Source organism: Cydia pomonella, chromosome 13 (genome assembly GCF_033807575.1).
Source record: "Cydia pomonella isolate Wapato2018A chromosome 13, ilCydPomo1, whole genome shotgun sequence".
Taxonomy (NCBI): domain Eukaryota; kingdom Metazoa; phylum Arthropoda; class Insecta; order Lepidoptera; family Tortricidae; genus Cydia; species Cydia pomonella.
This window is the reverse complement of record NC_084715.1, coordinates 15,249,275-15,272,435: the sequence shown is the minus strand read 5'-3', so window position 1 is coordinate 15,272,435 and position 23,161 is coordinate 15,249,275. Positions and strand designations below refer to the sequence as shown.

At 40.1% G+C, this 23,161-nt stretch overlaps 1 protein-coding gene across 3 annotated transcripts in view; it reads left to right on the top strand.

Moving 5' to 3' along the window:
- Positions 1–5,208: 5,208 nt before the first annotated feature.
- Positions 5,209–23,161, top strand: part of LOC133524326 (ATP-dependent translocase ABCB1-like) — a 45,370-nt gene continuing 27,417 nt past the window's right edge. The window contains exons 1-2 of one of the 3 annotated variants that reach the window (XM_061860272.1): positions 5,209–7,132; positions 7,230–7,296. In XM_061860272.1, coding sequence (XP_061716256.1) covers positions 7,292–7,296 — 5 coding nt within the window. In that variant the 5' untranslated portion in view covers positions 5,209–7,132; positions 7,230–7,291. Of the gene's footprint in view, positions 7,133–7,229; positions 7,297–7,837; positions 8,529–23,161 lie in introns of those variants that run through there. The other 2 variants (XM_061860270.1, XM_061860271.1) reach the window with 2 other exon arrangements.

Sequence of the window (23,161 nt, the reverse complement as noted above, 5' to 3'; positions counted from 1 at the left end):
ATCGGCAATTTTGAAGTGGATTGAACCATACGATAATCGTGTATGTAAGGATAACAATAACGTGTACTGTATATCATGTGAAATATATCTAACACAAATGAAAAAATATAACATTGAAAAACATGTTAAAAGTAAAAATCACCAAATAAATTGTGGAAACCAAAACGATACCTTTGTCTACGACTTATGTGTATTCCTAATTGCGTGCAACATCCCTTGGACTCGTATCCAAGGGAAGGGAAAATCATCCAGAATTTTCCTGCGAGGTAAACGTAATTATAAAATCACTAGATGATGCATTACAAATACCATTTTTACTAGCATGTAAAGTCGTTAAACTTGTAAACGCTAAAACAATTGCATCTGCGGTTGACAAAAGTTTAAAATTTTTGTGGCAGGACAACTACTCCAAAAGTTTAAATAAATGTTTGATATTCTGTACTGATAGTGCTGCGTACATGATTGCAGCTGGCAAAAATTTTAAGGAAAAGCTACAGAAAAGTAAAGCACGTTACTTGATTAACTTAACAGGTACGGTCGGAACATAAATTTGTGAATTGTGTGATATCAAATGTCAAGAAAATTTTCTTAAAGTCACCCCATCGCGTTCGGTTTTTTAAGGACCACGCTCCAAATGTGCCTTTACCACCAGAACCTATAATAACTAGATGGGGCACCTGGTTAAATGCTTTTATTTACTACGATAAACATTTTGATGTTATTCAAAACATCGTAATGCAGTTGAACACAAATGAGGCCATTGCTATAAAAAAAAAGCTCAAGCACTGTTAGGAATGAAAATTTAAAAGACGAGTTTAATTTTATAATAGAATCTTACCAAATTATACTTGAATCAATAGAGAAGTTAGAATGTACAAAAATTCCTAAGTTTTCTGACAATAGACATAGTATATATATTTTTAGTCTAAAAACTTTGGCACTACTTGAATAAGAATTAAAAAGTGTAATAAATATGTTTTCGAAAAAATCATGGTATTGTTAATCATTTAATCATAAAATGCCCCTAGGCGACTCCATTTCCCGCTCTGTTCAAAATGCCACCACTTGTCCGTACGCTAGTTATTTGTTTTTATTTTATACCTGACCGTCAAATACCTGTCAGCCTATGTAAGTGCTTAGTCCTAGAAATTTAACAAAATGTTAAAGTACGAAACGAATATGATGCCAAACATGCAATAGGAAGAATTTTAAGTTTTTTAAAGATGGGCTTATACGATTGTGCAATTGTGCATGTTGAGACGTCTTCTTTCACTATTATCCTTCTAGACCATGTCATACCTACCTAGCGTAACATATAATTTATCATAGTCCAGTTATCATATCTGTTTGCTTTATCTCTGTAATACTCTAAATGTGCTAAAATTAATTGCACAACCGCTAAGTTGCTAAAAAATAATGATATTGTGAAATTAAAATGAAATAAATGACTCAGACACCGAACATTTCACTCGTAATAATTGCTTGCTCGATGCAATGTATTGAAACTCTACCGAACTAGCAAAAACACGCTTACAACAGTCTCAAGACTACAATTTTTTCGCTCTTATATTGATTTTATATCATCGTATAAGCCCGGATTTGGGCACAAATTATAAGCGTATTTATTTTAATATCGTTCTAATATCAGTCTAATTTAATGCTGTTTGCGTTTACAGTAATCTTCCCAAAACTAATTTAATGATATTGTGAAATTAAAATGAAATAAATGACTCAGACACCGAACATTTCACTCGTAATAATTGCTTGCTCGATGCAATGTATTGAAACTCTACCGAACTAGCAAAAACACGCTTACAACAGTCTCAAGACTACAATTTTTTCGCTCTTATATTGATTTTATATCATCGTATAAGCCCGGATTTGGGCACAAATTATAAGCGTATTTATTTTAATATCGTTCTAATATCAGTCTAATTTAATGCTGTTTGCGTTTACAGTAATCTTCCCAAAACTAATTTAAGCTACCTCAGGCTAATATCGCTTTTACATAAGTATCTTGTAAGCCTAAATAAACTTATTTTGATTTTTTGGAAGATCACACAGAGTTGAAACATTCTATTTATAAAGTATAAGTGTACGAATAAAATTAACTGCAGCGTGACAAAAAAAAGTGTAAATATTTATCAAACTGTTTATGAATTATGTTTAAATATAATAACGTGCTCGTTATCATTGTGTGTGTTCATGTTTTACGGTAAGTATTCACATGGGAAAATATTATTTACTGTAAAGTAAACCCTGTTTTACGCTTCAAACTTCATGCGCCTGATCAAATATGGGTATTTGTATCCTCTTATAATTATTTTATTTATTTATTTGTATTGATAGGGAGCCATTGCTGTAGGTGTATTTTTCAAGCGCACTATTAGAGTATTTTAAGATTATTTACACTAACTTTGGCATTCTGAATACAAATGATATGGCCATGTTGAATTAATTAGGGTTTCTTGCTTTACTTAGTAAAACCCTTAATATATTTGTTTATCCTTACTTGATTACTAGACACATACTAATAAACTAAATGTCTTTTTATTTAAGTGACAAGATTGGTGATGCGAAATGGTTAAATTTATGGATTCCCAAAATCGATTTAAGATCAAATCATCTTATATTGAACTTGTCTTGTGTGATTTAGTATCCTGATCCTATATCACTCCAATATCTTACTAAAGTGCCGCTGTTGATCTTATTATAGCTTTAAATAAGATCAAAAAAGTACGTACTTACAGTGTCCTTATGCTATGCTGATATTAGCCTTACATTCTTACAATAGCATTTAGAAAGTCTAATATAAAATCAAATGAACTTAGAGAATGGGGATATAAGACCAGGTACTCTCAAGATCAATGAGACTTCGTAAATGTTATTGTAGGAGCAAGAGGCTTATAATAGTATTATGCTATGCTGATATTAGTCTTGCATTCTTACAATGGCATTTAGAAAGTCTAATATAAAATCAAATGAACTTAGAGAATGGGGATATAAGACCAGGTACTCTCAAGATCAATGAGACTTTGTAAATGTTATTGTAGGAGCAAGAGGCTTATAATAGTATTATGAAATGCTCTTATAAACATATATAAGACGAGGTAATAAGACTGACCTTACTAAAGTCTGTTCTAGCTTGTCTAAGACTCATATAAGAGCGATTGTTATTCCAAAACAATAATAAGAGCGCTATAAGCTCACCACTCTTATAAAGTGCGCAATCTGAGACTTTTTTGCTTGTTGGGTAGTTATTGAAACGTCATGTCGGGTGCCTGAACTGAGATACTACATGAGGCTAGCTATAGGAAAATAAAAAACCGGTCACATGTTTTACTCGCGCACCGAGGGTGCTACGTGCGGTACTCCGTACAAACTTTGAATTATCTCGTGTAAGTAACTATAAAGGCGAAAGACTTCAACAGAAGTACCTATACTAAGCATATTTGTGTACAGCGCCATTTATCGGCAAATTGTCTAACTAATTAGCGCGATGTAATGCACGTATGTTGGTTTTTCGAGGATAATTCTCTATCATGTGAACCGATTTCAAACATGATATTTTATTTGAAAAAAACGTGTATTTAATGTAATCTAATAGAATTTCAAATGTAATAAATACTCGTAAAATTGGTTAATTTGCAAACGGAATTCGGAAAGGTATTTTGTTAATAAAAAAAGTTACCAAGATAGAGGTCTGATTATATTTATCCTGTCAAATTTATAGTAATGTTAATATTATGTAAAATTTTCATAATTTTTCGTCGGTAAACTTCGAGAATAGGGGGGGACGGTATTTTTTTCACATTTTCCTACATTAATAATTTTTTTTCTCTATGAAAAAACTTGACCGAGTCACTAGACTTTAAAATTTTGCCCCCTCTTCATATTGGGCATTTTCCATAGTTAATAAAAAAAACTTTCAATGTGTCTGGGTTAGCTTTATTCATAACTATACCAAATTTCAAATCGATTTCTCTCCATTTCGATCAAGTGGTTCTCGAGATATTTAGCGATGTGACAGACAGGCACACAGGCAGACGGACGGACAAAGGCGCACTACCTATAAGGGTTCCTTTTGTACCTTTTTGGTATGGAACCCTAAAAATCGACAGAAGAGTTTTTGTACTCAGTAAGGTCATAAATTCTGTTACAAAGGTTTTGACTGATACTAAAGCTGTAGGTACAGATCCCTCTGATCCCTTATTATTCATATCTATAAGATTGAAAGCTTACTTAATGCTGAATTATACTATATAATTTAACACAATTTGGTTTTGCAGTTTTGCATAATTCTAAGTAATATTCGGATTTTTTAAATAAAAAAAAATATGCAAAAAATAAGCGACCTGTTCAAGGTGATTGTAATCCTTATTTAACTTTTTTTCTTTTTTACGCGGTTGAATATTACATAAAACAAAAACTCATCAGCAGCAAACATGGATATTTTATCTTTGTTAAAATACGTATCAACGTGTATTGGATTGCCAAAATTGCAACTGTACGTGTTTTACCAAACCTACTTATTGGATAGCAGTAAAAAATTAGCGCGTCACTGAAAAGTACCATAAATTTGAAGGGTAGGTAATAGTAATAGCTGAAGGACAGACTTGCCGAAAAACTAAATGCTGAAGATAAAATAACGTTAAAATAGCTAGTTATAGTAATCATCTGTATATATATCCATTAGGTATGTATATTGTTATTGTAAATAAAAAATATTAAAAAATAACGTTCTAATAAGGTAGATTCATACAAATACATAACTGTACCGGTACCTATTTTATTAATTTGACTCTGTTTTTACTCTCTTTTGTAAAGTATAATCTTTCTTCAGTAGAATCTCTTTTCACAATACATAGCCGCGTATTCGCTAACGAGAATCTCAAAGTTAAGCAATCTAAATTTTAAACTAAGTAATTATATTACGATTTGATCAGTATAAAACAAGCTTTCAAATCATGGCAAACTTTTTTTTTATCAATAGCTTTGTATGACATTTTATCAGTGAAATCAAAACTATAATACACAAATGCGAGACAAAGACCATATAATCACTACGTACGAGATTCTTACTGTTTGAAATAATTCATACCTAGTAGGTTCTGAATGAAAGACACTGTGTGTGTGTGTGTGTGTGTGTGTGTGTGTGTGTGTGTGTGTGTGCGCGTGTGCGTGCGTGTGCGTGTGTGTGCGCGTGTGTGTGCGTGTGTGTGTGCGTGTGTGTGTGTGTGTGTGTGCGTGTGTGCGCGTGTGTGTGTGTGCGTGCGTGCGTGCGTCTGTGCGTGTGCGTGTGCGTGCACGTGCGCGTGCGCGTGCGTGTGTGTGTGTGTGTGTGTGTGTATCAGGGTAAGATCTGTTCATAATCTAGTGACAACAACAAGGACTACAGTTTTTTCTTACAGATGTTTATGTAGGGGATAAATGTTTAGTTTTGTTAAAATCTTATCCTACTTGTTACTGGACATACCAAACACTTCCGATTCGAATGAATTTTACTTGATGTACTATAAAAAATAAACACTATAGGGGAAATATATTGGAAAAAATTTAAGTTTCATGGAAAACTGGGAAATAGATGTTCTTTTAAAAGGACGATAGCAACATGTACTACCATGAATGAGCGTAAAGGACGCCTCTCTATAACAAATGTTGATTCAAATTAAAACTCAAGTATATTATTAAACAGTTTTATTTAGAAGTATGAAAATTTTCAAAACAAAACTTAGGGGGCAAAGTTACGACACATTTTGGGCATATGAAATTTGCTTTTTTATGGCATTCGATACACCGAAGCTGAGTATCTCTGTAACGTATTATATTATATGATCTTTCCCGTCAAAGCGTGAACAATCACGGAACATTTGGGATGTTCGTGTATCTCTCCGTTTTATTTTTTTTATAAATTTCAAGAAAAGCTGATGCTAAATATCTGCGAACATTCAGAAAGTCGTATGCGTAGCCATGTCTAGTGCGTGACAACTCTATATCGGACTGACTGATCTGATTGGACCTATCGACGCCGTCCATATTCTCATTATACTTCTCTATTACAGTTGGCATCTACTAGTGTGTACTTTTTTTGTTGCTGTGAAAATCTCTTTACTTTTGCCAAAGGTTCTATTGTTACTGCATTAGATGCAACTGTAACAACGCTGTTAGCATGCCACTTGCAAACTACTATTTGTTTATTTCGGGTTGACTGATATTGGAATGTTCCCCGAGGGGACTTCTGTAGTGCCTCGTTTTGCCACACGATTTTCACGCACAGGTCCAGTGGCTTGAAATCCTCGAACTCGTAATTCATCAATCTTCAACCACATATCTTCTGATTCCACGCGTCTCCGTTTTGAAAGTTGGATTAGTGGTACATCCTTGTAATCACTGGAGTCTCTTTCCGATCCAAAACAAACCATCCGGGTAAATTGTTCAAATTCACTTGGTTTTCATCCCCAGAGCATTGCAGTTTTTGGGAGGCAAAATAATGATAGACTTAAATTAAGAAACTATTATCTCATATGTATTGATTATATCTCAGTAAATGACATTCGATAGCGAGAAAGTTAAGGAAAATGTATGGAGTAATTGTATAATTTGTATAGTTATAGTACCTCTACCGGTCACCTAAAGAATTAAAAATGTTAACTGGTACCAATTGACTATGAGTTTCGCTAACGTTAATTTGGAGATGTGGCTAATTTCACATCAAACGAAGCACTCTCGTTCTAACTTTACCGAAAAGACTGGGTAGGTACGCACAACAAACAGGAAAACGTTATTATTTAAATATTTACCCTATTAATTTAAAGCGCTAATTTAAATTGTCACTTTATTACGGACTTAACCTACATAAAGATTTGACGTAGCCATAGTTACGAAAATAATAAACACGCCAAACGTCAGTAGAAACAAGTAAACAATGCTTTATTCAAAGAAATGCAAAATATATACGATGAATATGTGAAATATCATTAATTATCGTGTTAAGATTGTAATTGTGCTTGTTAAAAAGTATGAAACAAATTATACAGCTCGATCTAGAGGCTACTGACGCTATTATACTGTTGGCTAATGGCTACGCTATAATATAAGTTATGATTACGTTGAAAATAAGTAGTACACACAGGTAAACATTTTTATTTTGGTATATAATTTAGGGCTATACGTAAGTATTAGCCAACTAAATTAAATGTTCATGATCTCGAATTTATTTCAATTTTCAGATTCTGAACCACCAACAAAAGTTTTTCAAGATAGTTTTGAATTCCTGTTTCCAAACTGAAACATGAAGCAAGTACAGATGTAGTGCATAATTGTTTACCATCGTATTTTCTCGGAAACGTTCACATTTGTCATGCTAGTTCAGTCAATTTCAGTACTTTTTACCGAGACTGACTGAAATACTACATTCGTAAGTTAAGGGTAGTAAATAAGTGGGTACTTACGAACAAATGTTAATTTTTATTTAATTTAATTAACACGAGTTCGTAATTCTTGTACCGCCCGTAGCACACACAATGTTTTTCATCACATTTGTGAGGAATCGATGTTTGGAGTGCTCTAGCTCTTAAATTAAAAAAAAATATCAAAACAGTCGGACACAGATATTGATAATATTCATCTGTATTGAAAAAATCATTGCTCTGGGGTCAAAAACCACGGAGGAAAGAGTTGAGTACGTTTGTATAGAAAAATTACCACTTCCCCATCCTCTTAAATCCTGTTTTAGTTAAAATTTTGAGTGAAAATACTGTTCCCAAGTAGTGCTTTAAGGATGACTCACGCTACAACGGTCCGGGCCCGGAACGGGGCGACCGACACTTCAGTTTTCTATAGAAAGTGTCACGTGATCACCGTCACTTGTCATGGAAAAAGGAGTGTCGGGCGCCCCGCGGCCCGAGCCCGGATCATTCTAAGCGTGAGTCATCCTTTACGGTGCCATCAACGGAAAATTTTGCGGAACTGATGTCAATACAAAAAAGGTTTAGCAACGGTTGTGTTCGTTTATTTATTAATTTCAGGGGCGTCTATTTCGGTAGCAGTAAATATTTTGGCAGTATCTTGTAATCTACAAACGTCTCGCGGCAGAATTTGGTTTTGATACATTTATCGGTGTTTTGTTATATTAAATGGCTAATTCACTAATGCTGAGATATGGGCTTTCCGTGTTTAAGATAATATGTAAGTATAAACGGGATATATGTACGCACTTCAGATATTTATCATATAATGGCAGGTGATACCGATATCGCGTAGTTGTGATTGGGACGCCACGGATGGGGCGCTTAGTTCTTTAATAAATTTTATTCACGTTTTTTTAATTTACGTGTCATATAATATGAGCTGCATAATATTTCAATAAATAACCAATAATAGTGTTATTAGTGATTTCATTTGATGTGAAATATTAAAATGAAGCGATCCGGAACTTATAAATTTGGTGAAGACCCCAGATCGAAGCACAACAAAACGGATCTCTCAAATGTGCAGTTTACAAATGGAAAAGCAGAGACGGAAAAGGAGTAAGTACTTATTGGCACTTGTATTAATTAAGTGGTCTGATTTGCGTATTTTCATTGCACATTATCTCTGTACAGTCACTTGCTGAAATAATGTTATTTGTAGACATAAGAGCGTGTCATAATTATATTATCTACTGAATGTTTGCTAGCATAACGAGTAGAGCAAATTTTTAATGCAAACGTTCAATTCAATTCAATGCATTTATTTGTCGAAAAACAGTTGGTGTTACAAACAGGTGTTACTTTTTATTTTATTTTATTTAAAAGGCACGCTAAACAGACAATATTTAATTTTACAATATATAAGAATGGCATCCAAAATAAACATGCACAGCGAGATAAAATTACAACGAGCAATAAATATCCTAAAATTATAATAAAACCGGCCAAGAGCATGTCGGGCCATACTCAGAGTAGGGTTCCGTAGTTACTCTTCCGTCACAATAAGCTAAACTGAAGCTTAAAGTATAGTAGATTGTTAACCAGGGGATGAACTGTGGATGTACGTCTTTTTACTATGAAAGGGATTTTTTTTGCGATAACTCAAAAACAGCTAAACTGATCATGTTCGCTATAGTTTTCATTTAATGTCTTTCTTAAGCTCTACTTCCACGATTTTTTTTCATATTTTTGGACCTATGGTTCAAAAGTTAGAGGGGGGGGGACACATGTTTTTTTCTTTCGGTGCGATTATCTCCGAATATATTCACTTTATCAAAAAATGCTTCTTTTCCTTCAACCCTACATTGTGAGATATCGTTGGAAAGGTCTTTCGAAACTAATAGGGATCTTCAACAAACATTTTTTGATAAAGTGAATATATATTCGGAGATAATTGCTCCGAAAGAAAAAAAAATGTCCCCCCCCCCCTCTAACTTTTGAACCATAGGTCAAAAAAATATGAAAAAAATCGTGGAAGTAGAGCTTAAGAAAGACATTAAATGAAAACTATAGCGGACATGATCAGTTTAGCTGTTTTTGAGTTATCGCAAAAAAAATCCCTTTCATAGTAAAAAGACGTACATCCACAGTTCATCCCCTGGTTAACAATCTACTATACTTTAAGCTTCAGTTTAGCTTATTGTGACGGAAGAGTAACTACGGAACCCTACTCTGAGTATGGCCCGACATGCTCTTGGCCGGTTTTGTTGGTAAAGTAGCACCATATGTACTGTAAATGGACTTTACTATATTTACGCAACACTCAGGAAACTGAAATACCCCCCGCGATCGCCTCGCACTTTGTGTTCGAAATTTATTTTAATTTTAAATCGGAAAACGGCCGCTGGATAACCTGTATAAAATAGCGCGAAATTAAAAAGTAGATGGACCTGCAAACCTGTTTCGCTCATGTTCGAATTTACAGCTTTTTCCACTGACCAAATAGATTTGCCAAACTAGTATTCTACAAAATTTAAGAACATAACAGATTAAATAATTATGTATTAGATATTAAGGATATCTCGAACGATCTTTTAGTTTTATTTTGTCAAGTGTTTGACAAGTGACCGATAGTTTTGCCGATAGTTTGTTGAAGATCCCTATTAGTTTCGAAAGACCTTTCCAACGATATCTCACAATGTAGGGTTGAAGGAAAAGAAGCATTTTTTGATAAAGTGAATATATTCGGAGATAATCGCTCCGAAAGAAAAAAACATGTGTCCCCCCCCTCTAACTTTTGAACCATAGGTCCAAAAATATGAAAAAAAATCGTGAAAGTAGAGCTTAAGAAAGACATTAAATGAAAACTATAGCGGACATGATCAGTTTAGCTGTTTTTGAGTTATCACAAAAAGTTTTCCCTTCATAGTAAAAAGACTTTAATTAGGTACTGATTATGCAAATTTGCCTATTTGTTTAACTCGGGTGAAAGATACCGTTTCATCCCTTGGTTAACAATTTACTATACTTTAAGCTCCAGTTTAGCTTATTGTGACGGAAGAGTAACTACGGAACCCTACACTGAGTGTGGCCCGACATGCTCTTGGCCGGTTTTTTACTAATGCGGTGAACTCCCAGGCTGAAGTACTGGACCTCGGACTATCCGATCATACGTGTCAGGTTATCACTGTTCCCACTAGCCTAGGTTTTAAAGAACAGTATTGGCATCTGAAAAACTGATTTTTGAAATATATCTCAAAAATCAGTTTTTCAGATCCAAATAATGCTTATAAAACATAACAAATAAGTCTTATTTTTGACCTTTGCGTACCGACAAAAAAAAATAAAGTAACACAGAAAGATACCTAATTGGAAAAGTAAAGGAATTGTGATTGCTAGTAAACGGAAAAGGCAATTATACTTACAAACTCTTAAGTCAAATAACGCGAATGTTAAATGTGAATACAAAAAGTATTGCAGGATCATGAAAATGGTGACGAAGCAGTCAAAGCGTAACACAGATAGTAACTTCATTAACCAGAGTACAAACAAAAGTAAGGCTACATGGCAAATAATAAAACAAAATACAACACACATAAACACGATAAAGGATACAATAGAGCTTATACAGAAAGATAATATTATTTTGGACAATCCTCTTGACATTGCTAATTCAATAAATGAATTCTTTTTAACATTAAATAAAATAAGTGACCCTCCTCAATATAAACCAAATATCCAGCCAGTTGTTTCTAGCATATTTATGATGACGAAATAGTAAAAATTGTAAGAGAATTGAAGAATATAAATAGTACTGGACATAATTAATAGAATCAGGCGTTACTTTGCGGAAATCCATGCTAATTAAAACAAGAAATATTGTGTCAGTTGTCGGGTGTCAGACCGTCAACATCTCCAGCATCTCCTGAGGATGCCTCGTAGAGAGGCGAAACACGTGTCGAGTTTTGTACTTTTGGTGGTGGGTTGTTATATTTATTTGCGTATTTATTTTTGCGGTGGGAGGGTGGGAACATTAATTGCATGTAAAAATACGCAAGTAAGTATAACGGGTTAGCACTGATTGACTAGCACGTTATTTTCTCGCGGATTAGCAAAGTAATATTTCTTGTTTTAAGTACTGGACATGATCAAATACCCTTGAAATTAATTAAATCAAGTATTGAGTACATAGCGGGGCCCTTGACCCATATTATAAATTTAACTTTAGAAAGTGGCATCTTTCCTGATGATCTAAAGAAGGCCTTTACACAAAAAGGGGTCCAAACTAGACATGAATAACTATAGGCCAATTTCATTAATGCCAATTTCTCAAAAATATTCGAATAAGTAATATTAAATCGCATGACATCTTTTTTTGATAGACATAAAATAATAAATGAATTTCAATTTGGGTTTCAAAAGGAAAAAAAATACTATATTAGCTATATTCAAAATTTTACATAAAATTTGGATAGACATGGATAAAAGGAAAACTTCCATTGGATTATTTATAGACATGTCAAAGGCGTTCGACTGCGTTTCACATGACATTCTATTTAGACAGGTGGAGCTATCGGGATACGAGGAGTTGCTTTAAAGTTAATGCAGAATTATCTTAATAAAAGAACACAAGCTACGTCATTAGACTCATATGATAAGAATACAAAGACCGTAACAAAAGTAATTGTGATGTATGTAGGTAGGTATAAAAATAAGTATAGGTACCCACCGTCACTATCTATAATAAACCAGTCTTGCATTAACGCCATTGTGTTTCATTTAATACATTCTAACTGGCGACGAATTGGTGAAATTTAGTCGAAATTAGTGACCATGCCTTTCGGAAAGCTACACGAATTCGATCTACACGGTCGAGGGAATTGGGACGCGTACGTACGGCTCGTGGATCAGTTCATTTTACTGAATGAAATAAAAGACGAGTTGCGCGTGGCCACGTTGGTAACACACGTCGGCTCAGCGACTTACGAATTGATGTGTGATCTGTGTGCACCTGATCATCCAGAAAAGAAAGACTTCAAAATCCTAGTGGATCTTGTAAAAAACCATTTGGACCCAAAAAGATCAGAAATAGCCGAGAGACATATTTTTCGACAGCGGCGGCAAGCGGAAGGCGAATCGGTCGGGGTTTTCCTTCAAAATTTAAAACATCTCGCGACACATTGCAACTTCGGTTCAAGCCTGGAGGAAAATCTACGCGACCAATTTGTTTCGGGCCTCAGGAGTGAAGATATGAGGTCGCGCTTGTTCGCGGAACCCACATTGGACTACAAAAAGGCGGTGGAGTTGGCGCTCGCATTGGAAGCGGCCGAGCGGCACGCTGAGACAGCGGCCATCGGCGGCGGCGGCGGCGGCGGGGCGCCGACGGCAGGACTCGGACAGGGCGCGGCCGGCCTGCACCGCGTGGGCCAGGCGCCCGCGGCGGCCAAGCGGCGGCCCGCTTGCTGGCGCTGTGGCCGGGAGGGACACGGGCCTAACAAGTGTCGCTACAAGTCGTATACTTGCAACCTGTGCAAGGACAAAGGACACTTGTCTACAATGTGTAAAAAAGGTGATAGTGCCGGCAGGTCTAAGTATCAGAACTACATTAATGGTGATAGTTCGGACGACGATATGAGTGATGGTATGTACAAGATTCTATCAGTAAAAAGTAAGATAAAAGATGGACCTTTTCATTGTGAACTTAGAGTTAACAATCGTAATATTTCATTTGAAATTGACACGGGCAGTAGAATATCGGCGGTATCAAAACAATTTTACGATAAACATTTTTCACATTTAAACTTACAAAAAGATGACGATAGATTCCATTCATATACGGGAGTACCAATAATCCCATTGGGGTACATCAGAGTGCGTGTTACGAGCGGGAGGGAGTCAGCTGATTTACCGTTGTTTGTTATTGATAACGGCGGCCCGCCCTTGTTAGGCCGATCTTGGTTGCGCAAATTAAATCTCGCTTCTATAAAGATAAACAATATATCTGACAACAATGATCCCTTGGTGCTTCAATTAAAAAATGAGTTTCCAGAGGTCTTTGATGATAGATTAGGTACTTTTAAAACAAAAATACACTTGCATTTGAAAGATAGTGCTCCGATATTCTGTAAAGCCCGACCGTTGCCTTTAGCGCTGCGTATGCCAGTCGAACGTGAGCTTGAAAGGTTGCAATCCGAAAATGTAATTTATAAAGTGGAAACCTCCGAATACGGGACGCCCATAGTTCCCGTAATCAAGCGCGACGGTTCGATTCGCATATGCGGCGACTACAAGGTCACTGTAAATAAATGTTTAAAAGAATTTCACTATCCCTTGCCCCGCATAGAACAATTGTTTGCGGCTTTAAGCGGAGGGGAAAAGTTCACTAAATTAGATTTAAAGAACGCATATTTACAACTTGTTCTCGATGATGACTCACAGCCTCTAACCGCTATAACTACACACGTAGGTACCTTTTTGTACCGACGGGCTCCATTCGGAATAAAGTGCTTGCCTGAAATATTTCAAAAACTTATTGAAGAAACCCTTAGCGGGTTGGAGGGCGTAGTGGCATTTATCGATGACATTTGTGTTACTGGTAGAAATAAAGATCATCATATGAAAAATTTGAAAGCGGTTTTAACTCGACTGAGGGAAGCAGGTTTGCGTATTAAATTCGAAAAATGTGAGTTCTTTAAAGACGAGGTCTGTTACCTCGGTTATAGGATAAATAAAAATGGCCTGCATACGGACAAAGATAAAATTGCCGCAATTGAAAATTTACCTGTGCCACAAAATGTGTCACAGCTTAGAGCCGCTTTGGGTCTTATCAACTATTATGCACGATTTATACCCAATACCAGTGCTATTTTACACCCACTGTATGCTCTACTTGCCAAGGGTAACCGGTGGCAGTGGACACATTTGTGTGATCAGGCTTTCAAACAGGTAAAAGGTGAGTTGCTGAACAGTCCAGCGCTGGCACATTACGAGCCTTCGCTGCCACTGGTTCTCTGCGTGGACAGCAGTGCCTATGGACTTGGTGCTGTGCTGGCTCAACGGTATCCTGACGGCACCGAGCGCCTCGTGTGCTGCGCGTCGCGCACGCTTAGCGAGACCGAGCGGCGCTACAGCCAGATAGATAAGGAGGCGCTGGCCATCGTGTACGGAGTGAACAAGCACCATCAATATCTATTCGGCCGTAAGTTTACCCTTCGAAGCGATCACAAAGCGCTCACATACATTTTTGGCCCGAAGCATGACATACCTCAAACGGCCGCGAGCCGCTTACAGAGGTACGCAGTGCGACTGGCAGCATACGACTTCGATATAGAGTTCGTATCGACGGATAAAAACGGTAATGCGGACGGTCTTTCCCGCTTACCGCTCCCTGCAGGGTCGAGGAAAAACGATGAGGACGACGCGGCATATCTACACTTTGTGGAAGAAACTTTCCCTCTTAGCCACAGAGACGTGGCGAGGGAAACAAAAAAAGACATAACACTATGCAAAGTGTACGGGTACATCATGAGCGGGTGGCCTTCAGACACGGAAATAGAAAATGAAAAACCTTATTTCCACCGCAAGGACACGCTGCACATCGATCATGATTGCATAGTGTGGGGGTATCGAGTAGTGATCCCCACCAGTCTGCGGGCACAGGTGATGGAGGAGGTACACGCCGGTCATGTAGGTATGGTGCGCATGAAACTGTAGCTATGGGGCTATTAAATAATATGCTGTAGTTTAACATTTATAAAGTTTATTATAGGTTAAACACAGTCCACAGAAGATAGTCAGTACAGTACGGAAGAAAGAAAATAGCACAGAACACCGTAGAAGAAGAAATACAGAAAAGTACACATAAAACGTAATTAAAATGCAAGCGAGAGCGATCGGCCTGCGCGCAGCCTCCCGGCGTCAAGTATCGGATATGACTGAGTTGGCTAGGAAAACCGAGCGCGCACGAATGCGCCCGAAGATTGGACCGTTACTTTTGGGTACAACGCGCGGCGCGGAAGCGCGGCGCGCAGGCAACTAACATTAACAACAAAAACGATTTAAACATACATAATATGTGTTGCTACATCAGCCCCTTCGGAGACCTTTAGGTCGATTACAGGTAGCTAGGAAAACGTACAACACGTCCTGAGCGAGTTCTGCGTTCAGTCTTTGCTGGTTGTGGCGCTACGAGCTGCTGATCAGAAACTGGACTAGGATCGGGTTCGCTTAGCATGTACGCGGGCTTGAGCCGGTCGATGGAGACATTATTTGGCTTACCTTTAATAAGGATCTTGAAAAACTTGTCTCCCCGTTCAACTACCTGATAAGGCCCAGTATACGTAGGTTGCAGGGGCTTTCGCACGGCATCGTTACGTAGAAACACATGCGTGGACGTAGTCAGGTCTTTATGGACAAACACTTTACGCGAACCATGGCGAACCACTGGTGAAGGCTGTAATTTGCGCATTATAAGCTGCAAGCGAGAGAGGAAGTCTGTGTAGTCAACTGGCGCATCTTGACCCGAGGATTCAAAGAAATCCCCTGGCAAGCGCAGTTGCTGGCCGTACACATATTCCGCGGTGGAAGCGGCCAAATCATCCTTCCATGCCGTCCTGATTCCTAAAAGAACCAGAGGCAGGACGCTGCAGTATTTCGCGATTCGGATGCCCCAAGCGTATAACAACGGATAGGGGGAGGCAGTTTATTTCCGAGACTTTCCGACGTTAGAACTGAGTGCAGTGCAGTGTTATAGTATCTGTGTGAACTTTGATCGCTATAATAAAGTGCGGAATAAGTTATCACGTCGGGGTCACCAAATTTGTAGCTATGGGGCTATTAAATAATATGCTGTAGTTTAACATTTATAAAGTTTATTATAGGTTAAACACAGTCCACAGAAGATAGTCAGTACAGTACGGAAGAAAGAAAATAGCACAGAACACCGTAGAAGAAGAAATACAGAAAAGTACACATAAAACGTAATTAAAATGCAAGCGAGAGCGATCGGCCTGCGCGCAGCCTCCCGGCGTCAAGTATCGGATATGACTGAGTTGGCTAGGAAAACCGAGCGCGCACGAATGCGCCCGAAGATTGGACCGTTACTTTTGGGTACAACGCGCGGCGCGGAAGCGCGGCGCGCAGGCAACTAACATTGACAACAAAAACGATTTAAACATACATAATATGTGTTGCTACAAAACAGATTGCACGATGCTACGTGTGGTGGCCGGGACTGGACGCCGATCTGGAGCGGCGCGCGCGCTCCTGCGACGCCTGCCGCGCCCAGTTGGACGCGCCGCCGCGCGCCGCCCCGGTGCCATATGCCTGGCCCGCCGAACCCTGGGTGAGACTTCATGCCGATTTCTTACATCATAATGGTCGAACATATTTTCTCCTGATTGATGCTCATTCGAAGTGGCTCGAAGTATTCTCAATGACGAGCGGCACGACAGCCGCGCACGTGACGATCAAGTTGCGGGAGGTCTTCGCAAGGTATGGGTTACCCATTCAACTGGTCACTGATGGCGGCCCACCATTTACGTCCCACGACTTTGAGGCCTTCTTACAAAAAAATGGCGTATTCCACATTGTCACAGCTCCATACCACCCGTCAAGCAACGGAGCCGCAGAAAACGCAGTCAAAACTGTTAAAAAGGTACTCAAAAAGGCCACAACCGAAGGTGAGAACGTTGAGACCGCCCTTTTAAAATTTTTACTGCAGTATCGCAATAGCCCGCACAGCAGCACGGCGCGCGAGCCCGCCGTGGCGATGCTGGGGCGGCGACTGCGCACGCGCCTGGACCTGCTGCGCGCCGGCAGCGCCGCGCCCGCCGCCCGCGTGCAGGCGGCACAGAGCGCACAGCTGCGCCACGCCGGCGGAACCACGCGCGAGCTACATCAAGGGGATCAGGTATTGGTTAGAAATTATTCTAAGAATGGCCCGAAGTGGACGGAGGGCTTAGTAACAGAGCGCACTGGCGCTGTCACATACAATGTGAAGGCTGGCGAAAAAGACGGGAGCAGACACATAGACCAGCTTATCAAAAGAAAAATGGTACGTTACTCATTACCCAGTGACAATTTATCTCTTCATCCCGAGATTTCCCTGCTTTCACCGAGCCAGCAAAATGAAATTCACTCCAGACCAGAGTCCCCAGAATTTAAAGATGCAGAAGCATCATTGGAAAGGGATGAGTCGAATAGGGCCCTACTGCCCCCACCGGACACGCCAGCCCGCGAGCCGGTCGCGAGCACGGAGCAGGCGAGGGCGCTGCGCCCGCGCGCTAAAATCAATTATAAAATTTAGGTAGGCACCAGTAGGCAAGGTAAACGCACAGTAACACCATTATATAAGTAATTTAAAAAAAAAACAGCCTTTTATCTCTGTCCGTATGTAAACCCAACATTAATAGTAACACAAAATAAATTAATAAGAATACGTACCTATGTATAAATACATGTAATTACTAATACCTACTCGTAATATACAGACATAGTTTATGTAAATATGATCAGTATTTATACTTCATAAACCAGTAAATATATACCTACACATATGGCTACAAAATACGACTAAGGGTTTACCACAATGTCCTTCCCAAATTCTATCGACTTATAAAGTTCTGTTTATTGTAGATATAAGTTAGTACTTAAGTACCTAATTGTAAAAATCGTAAGCATTAATTTATTCTACCTCACAGCTGTCTGGAGGAACAGACATATATGTTACTGTAAAAGCCCGAAGTACGGTAAAACCTAGGATATACCAGTAAGACCTAGGTTTTACCGATGCCGATCGGTAAAAGCCCGAAATGTGAAATAATTATTGTTCACTTCGGGCTTTTACCGACATGGATTTGGTAAATCCTAGGTCTTACCACGTCGACCGGTAAAGGTTGAATCATCCACTGGTTCTTGACATTATTAGATGAAAATCTTGTATCAGTGTAAGGCGCGTTACATGTAGCGCCAGTTAGAGTGATGCTTCGTAAGTAATGTACAGTGTGTCACATACCCATTGTAAGCAATATGCCCAGTTGGTGGGAATTTTCGGGCTGTAGCTAGCCGCTGTAATGGGTAACAGAAACGCGTTCCGTATGTGGTTCGTTTTCCAGATGACTAGGGTGCATATCGCGAACGATTGGCATCTTGACTAGGTACCAAGGTTTAGGTATAGTTTTCAGTAAAAACAAATTAGGTATCTATTAATAGTTCCCGCCTGTTGAAGCGACTATGGATGGGTGATCAAATGACACCCAGATGCTTTCAATTAAATAATTTTGTTTTAAGTAAAAAACCTTTTGCCAAACGTGGGTTATGGTAGTGGTTCGTAAGGGAGAGAAATAAGCCTGTCTGGTTCCGTGGTATGTTGGTACTCCCCTGTCATGCTAGTTGGTCGTACCGAGGGCCGCTCCTGGTTAGCCAGGAACGTCTTTAAGCGCCGTGGACAGCTGATGTGGATGCGAAAGGAGGCCTCCGCGTCCCTAGGAACTATTAGTACGGCCGGTCGGAACAAAGGAACCGCGCCGCTAAAGGGTTATTTGAACCGGAATCTTACAGCTCTATTCTGTAAGACTGCTGTCGACCGAAAATGCGATTTTGTGTCTTAAGCAAGCTGTCAGGTACTACAAGGACACGAACACGCCAATCTATGCGTACTTTCTGGACTTGTCAAAGACGTTTGACCTGGTTGTGTAAGACAAGCTTACAAAAACGGGAGATTCCATTGAATATGTCGCGTTGCTTAAACATTGGTACAACAGCCAGGTCAACCGAGTGAGATGGGCGGGAAAGGAGTCTGACGAGTACAAACTACAAAGTGGAGCGAGACAGGGAGGGCTAACATCCTTTCTCCTTTTCAACGTCTACGTAAACGAGTTGATCGAGGCACTCAGTAGGGCACATGTCGGTTGCCATATAGATGATGTGTGTTTTAACAATATAAGTTACGCTGACGACATGGCGTTGCTGAGGCCTTCGGCTGACGCGGTACGACAGCTCATCAATATTTGTGAGGAATACACCGGGCAGCATGGTCTAAAATACAACACGGCCCAAAGTCAGTTTGTTATATTCAAAGCTCGTAAGTATAACCCGTCTACGGAGCCGAGGATCATGTTGTGTGGCGTACCCCTCAAAGTTGTAGATCGCTTTAAGTATCTGGGGCATAGCTTACAACTGAATTGAATGACGATCTGGATCTGGAAAGGGAAAAAAGAGCGACAGCAGTGAGAGGCAATATGCTTGCCCGCAGGTTCCCACGGTGTAATACATCAGTTAAATTGACGCTCTTTACAGCTTACTGTCAGACTTTCTACACATGCAGCCTGTGGGTGAAGTTTACACAACCAGCCTAGAACGCATTGCGCGTTAAATATAATAACATATTGAGGATGCTGTTGCGGCTGCCGAAGCACTGCAGCGCGTCCGTCATGTTCGCTGAGGAGCGAGTAGATGACTTTTTTGCCATTAGGCGGAAAAGAATCGCCTCCATGCTGAGACTACGGGTGCGCGGCAGCAGCAACAGTCTACTCAAGGTGTTGGCCGAGCGCCTCGAGTGCCCCGTTATAAAGTTTTGGGTGGAGGTGGCAATTGGGAGAGCGAAATAGAGTATGGCAACCTGCGCCCCCTACTCTCCACACATCTTAGTGTTTAGTTATAAGTTCTTATTTTTGTCTTTCTCTTAGTACCTACCTAATTAGCATAGTTTTAAGTTTATACTTATAGTCGTTATGGATCAGTGATCTGAAATAAACGGTTTTTTTTTTATTTATATTCAGGGTACGAGACAAAACTTAAATACGTCCTTTTCTACATATTAAAGGTTGTGCTAAACTATTTCTTTTATACCTAACATTTTATTCTCTAAGAAAAGGAGACACTTGACCTATCCGACGCGTCGCGTGTGATGTCACGGCGCGAAGCTCAGGACCGGACCCTAAAGGCATCAGCGCCAGAGTACTTTGAACGTACCGCGCGATCAAAACTGCTAACGTTGTTGCTACGCTGAAACTACTCTCGCGATTGTACAGTCGCGCAGAGTATAACCTAATCTTACTTTGATTAGAATAACGTGCATCGTTACACTGTTTATTGCTGTCCCGCTCCCACTGATAATATATTTAACACAAGTATTTCATAAAAATAGTCATAGTGCTGACTGTTAATGTTCTGGTTTTGCTGTAGGTTTAGTTACAATTTTTCAACAACAAGCCGCGGCGGCTCTCTCTGGAGTACGGAAGGTGGGACAGGGAGAACACCCCCCTGATATGGAATATATCGTATGACTGGGCCATAAGGGGGGCCCAGCTTCCCTGCATGATCACCATCTGCTATGCTGACGACACCATGGTGGCTGTGCGGGGAAGGCACATGGACGATAACTTTTTCAGAGCGGCGGTAGCGACAGAGATGTCAGTGGGTCGCATCGAACGCCTAGGATTGAATGTGTCCCTCTCGAAGACTGAAGCAATTGTCTTCGAGGGACCTGGAAGGGCGCTACCTGAGGACTTAACTATAGCTGTTGCAGGTGAGAGGGTTCCGGTCAATTCACACATGAAGTACCTGGGTCTTGTTCTTGACCGGAGGTGGAATTTTGAACAGTATTTCCTCAGGTTAGCGCCCCGAATCATGGGTGCTGCCTCAGCCCTTAGCCGGCTATTACCAAACGTGGGTGGGCCGATAGCCCCTTGTCGGTGCCTGTACGTGGGCGTTGTTCGGAGCATGGCCTTATACGGGGCACGAATTTGGGCAGACAGGCTCTTGGCTAAAGCCAAGCCTCTCCTAAGGCGTCCGCTGAGGGTGGTGGCCTTGCGCATAATAAAGGCATAATACCATACGGTTTATTTCGCGGTGGCATGAGCCCTGGCAGGTACTCCACCCTGGTAGCTGGAACCTAAAATGATAGCTGGAAATTACCGTATGAGAGCAGAGGTCAGAGCGCATGGAGAACGCCTCGACCCAGAGGAGGCGAAGAGAGAGCAACGACAGGCTGTCAAGAGACTGTGGGACCGCTGAAAGAGCGACCAGGAGGATTCCTCCTATAGAGTCCGCAGTATAGGGGCTCTCCTCCAGTCATTCAACCAGTGGCTCCATAGAGAACACGGGGTGCCCAGCTACAGATTGACGCAGGTAACAACCGGACACGGTTGCTTCAACAATCTGCCATGACACGGCCCAGCACACACTTGAATCGTGCAGGCGATGGGCTGTGGTACGCCAAAACATGGTGGTGGCAGCGGAAATCACGAGTGGGGACCTCTCGCTGCACGACGTCGTGTCGCCCATGTTGCGCAGCAAGAGGGCATGGAAGGAAGTTGAGGTCTTTTGCGAAACCGTGATTTCCCTAAAGGAAGCAGCGGAGCGGTTGCGCGAAGATAGTGCAGATGCGCTACCGCTCCGGCGTAGGCGGAGAGGGAGGGTCTCCTCCCTAGGTAGGCAATGTGCCCTAGCCAACAGCTAGTTCCTCCCCTTCGTAGAGCCAGTGGATTGGGGGGCCCAGACGGAATGGCTCTGCACGTGTGTGAGGAGAGCCAAGCGTCCTGGTGCTCTTCCTCATTGGCGCGGGTGTCCAACACAGGTCGGTCGGGCTGCCGAGGGGCGTCGCGGATAGAATGCCGCAAGCGATCCCCTGACGCTCCCCTAACGGCAAAAAGGATGACACCGCAGGGGATGTTAGTGGGTATTCTCTTCCCCTTCCTCTGGCTAACAGAGGGAGTTACGGGAGGAGCGAGTCCCACATACCACCCGGGTGGTAAGAGAATGACTTTTTTGTTAGAATTTATGAATATATTTTGCATGCAACACGTTTTTTTTTAAATATACTACCTACCCAAGTAGCACACGGGGTGGGAAATAGCTCGTATATCATATCTATTTAGATACTTAAGTGAAATATATAGCCATGACTAAGTTCTATATAGGTGGAAAGAACCCATATAGACCCAATATAGACCAAAAAGGAGAAAAATTGCAGCCTATTTTTGGTTCTAAATTGAATCCATAAGAGATCTCTCGATTACCTTAAGTGGCAATTAGAACTATGGGTGACAGTTATGCGCAGTGAACGATTTATATTGAACGAATGAATGTATTACAATTTCAGTTCGGTCAAGGAGTGATAAATGAGACGCCCAATTTCCTTTGAGTGGCGTGGCAACAATTAAGACAATAAGTTGTGTTTTTTAAAAGTGAATGTGATCTGCCATTTTAATTTTGGATGTACATATCTGTTTGGTAAAATGATGAAAACTTCACGTTATACAGGAATTGAAATAAGCACAAAATCCTTGGGAATGATTTTTTACTGTGAAACTATAATATGGTGTCTTTGTAAATTTCGATGCGCCTTTGATTTGATCCAGGAATATTTAAAAGGAGAGTGCTAAATCAAATGAGGAATTGATACTGATAAGAAATAAAACTGTTAAAAACCTGACCTAATGATTGTAGGTTACGTACAATGTTAAAGTAACATCGTCACAACTATCAAAGGTCTGTGATTATGCGTCAGTGTGATAAAATTCTGTTTAAAATAATTCATTTTCAAGGACTCCATTTGTAAACATGGCGGAACAAAAAATATTTTACAGTGTTTATTTTCACTTATTTGTTCTCTATTTAGAACTATCAGGTCTGAAAATCACTTATTTGTATCTTGCGAGTGGCAAAGCAGTGAATGCTATTGACAGAGGAGGCGCCGCAATAGGAAAAATAAATCTGGGGGCAGGGTAGTGCCCCCGCCAAGACGAGCA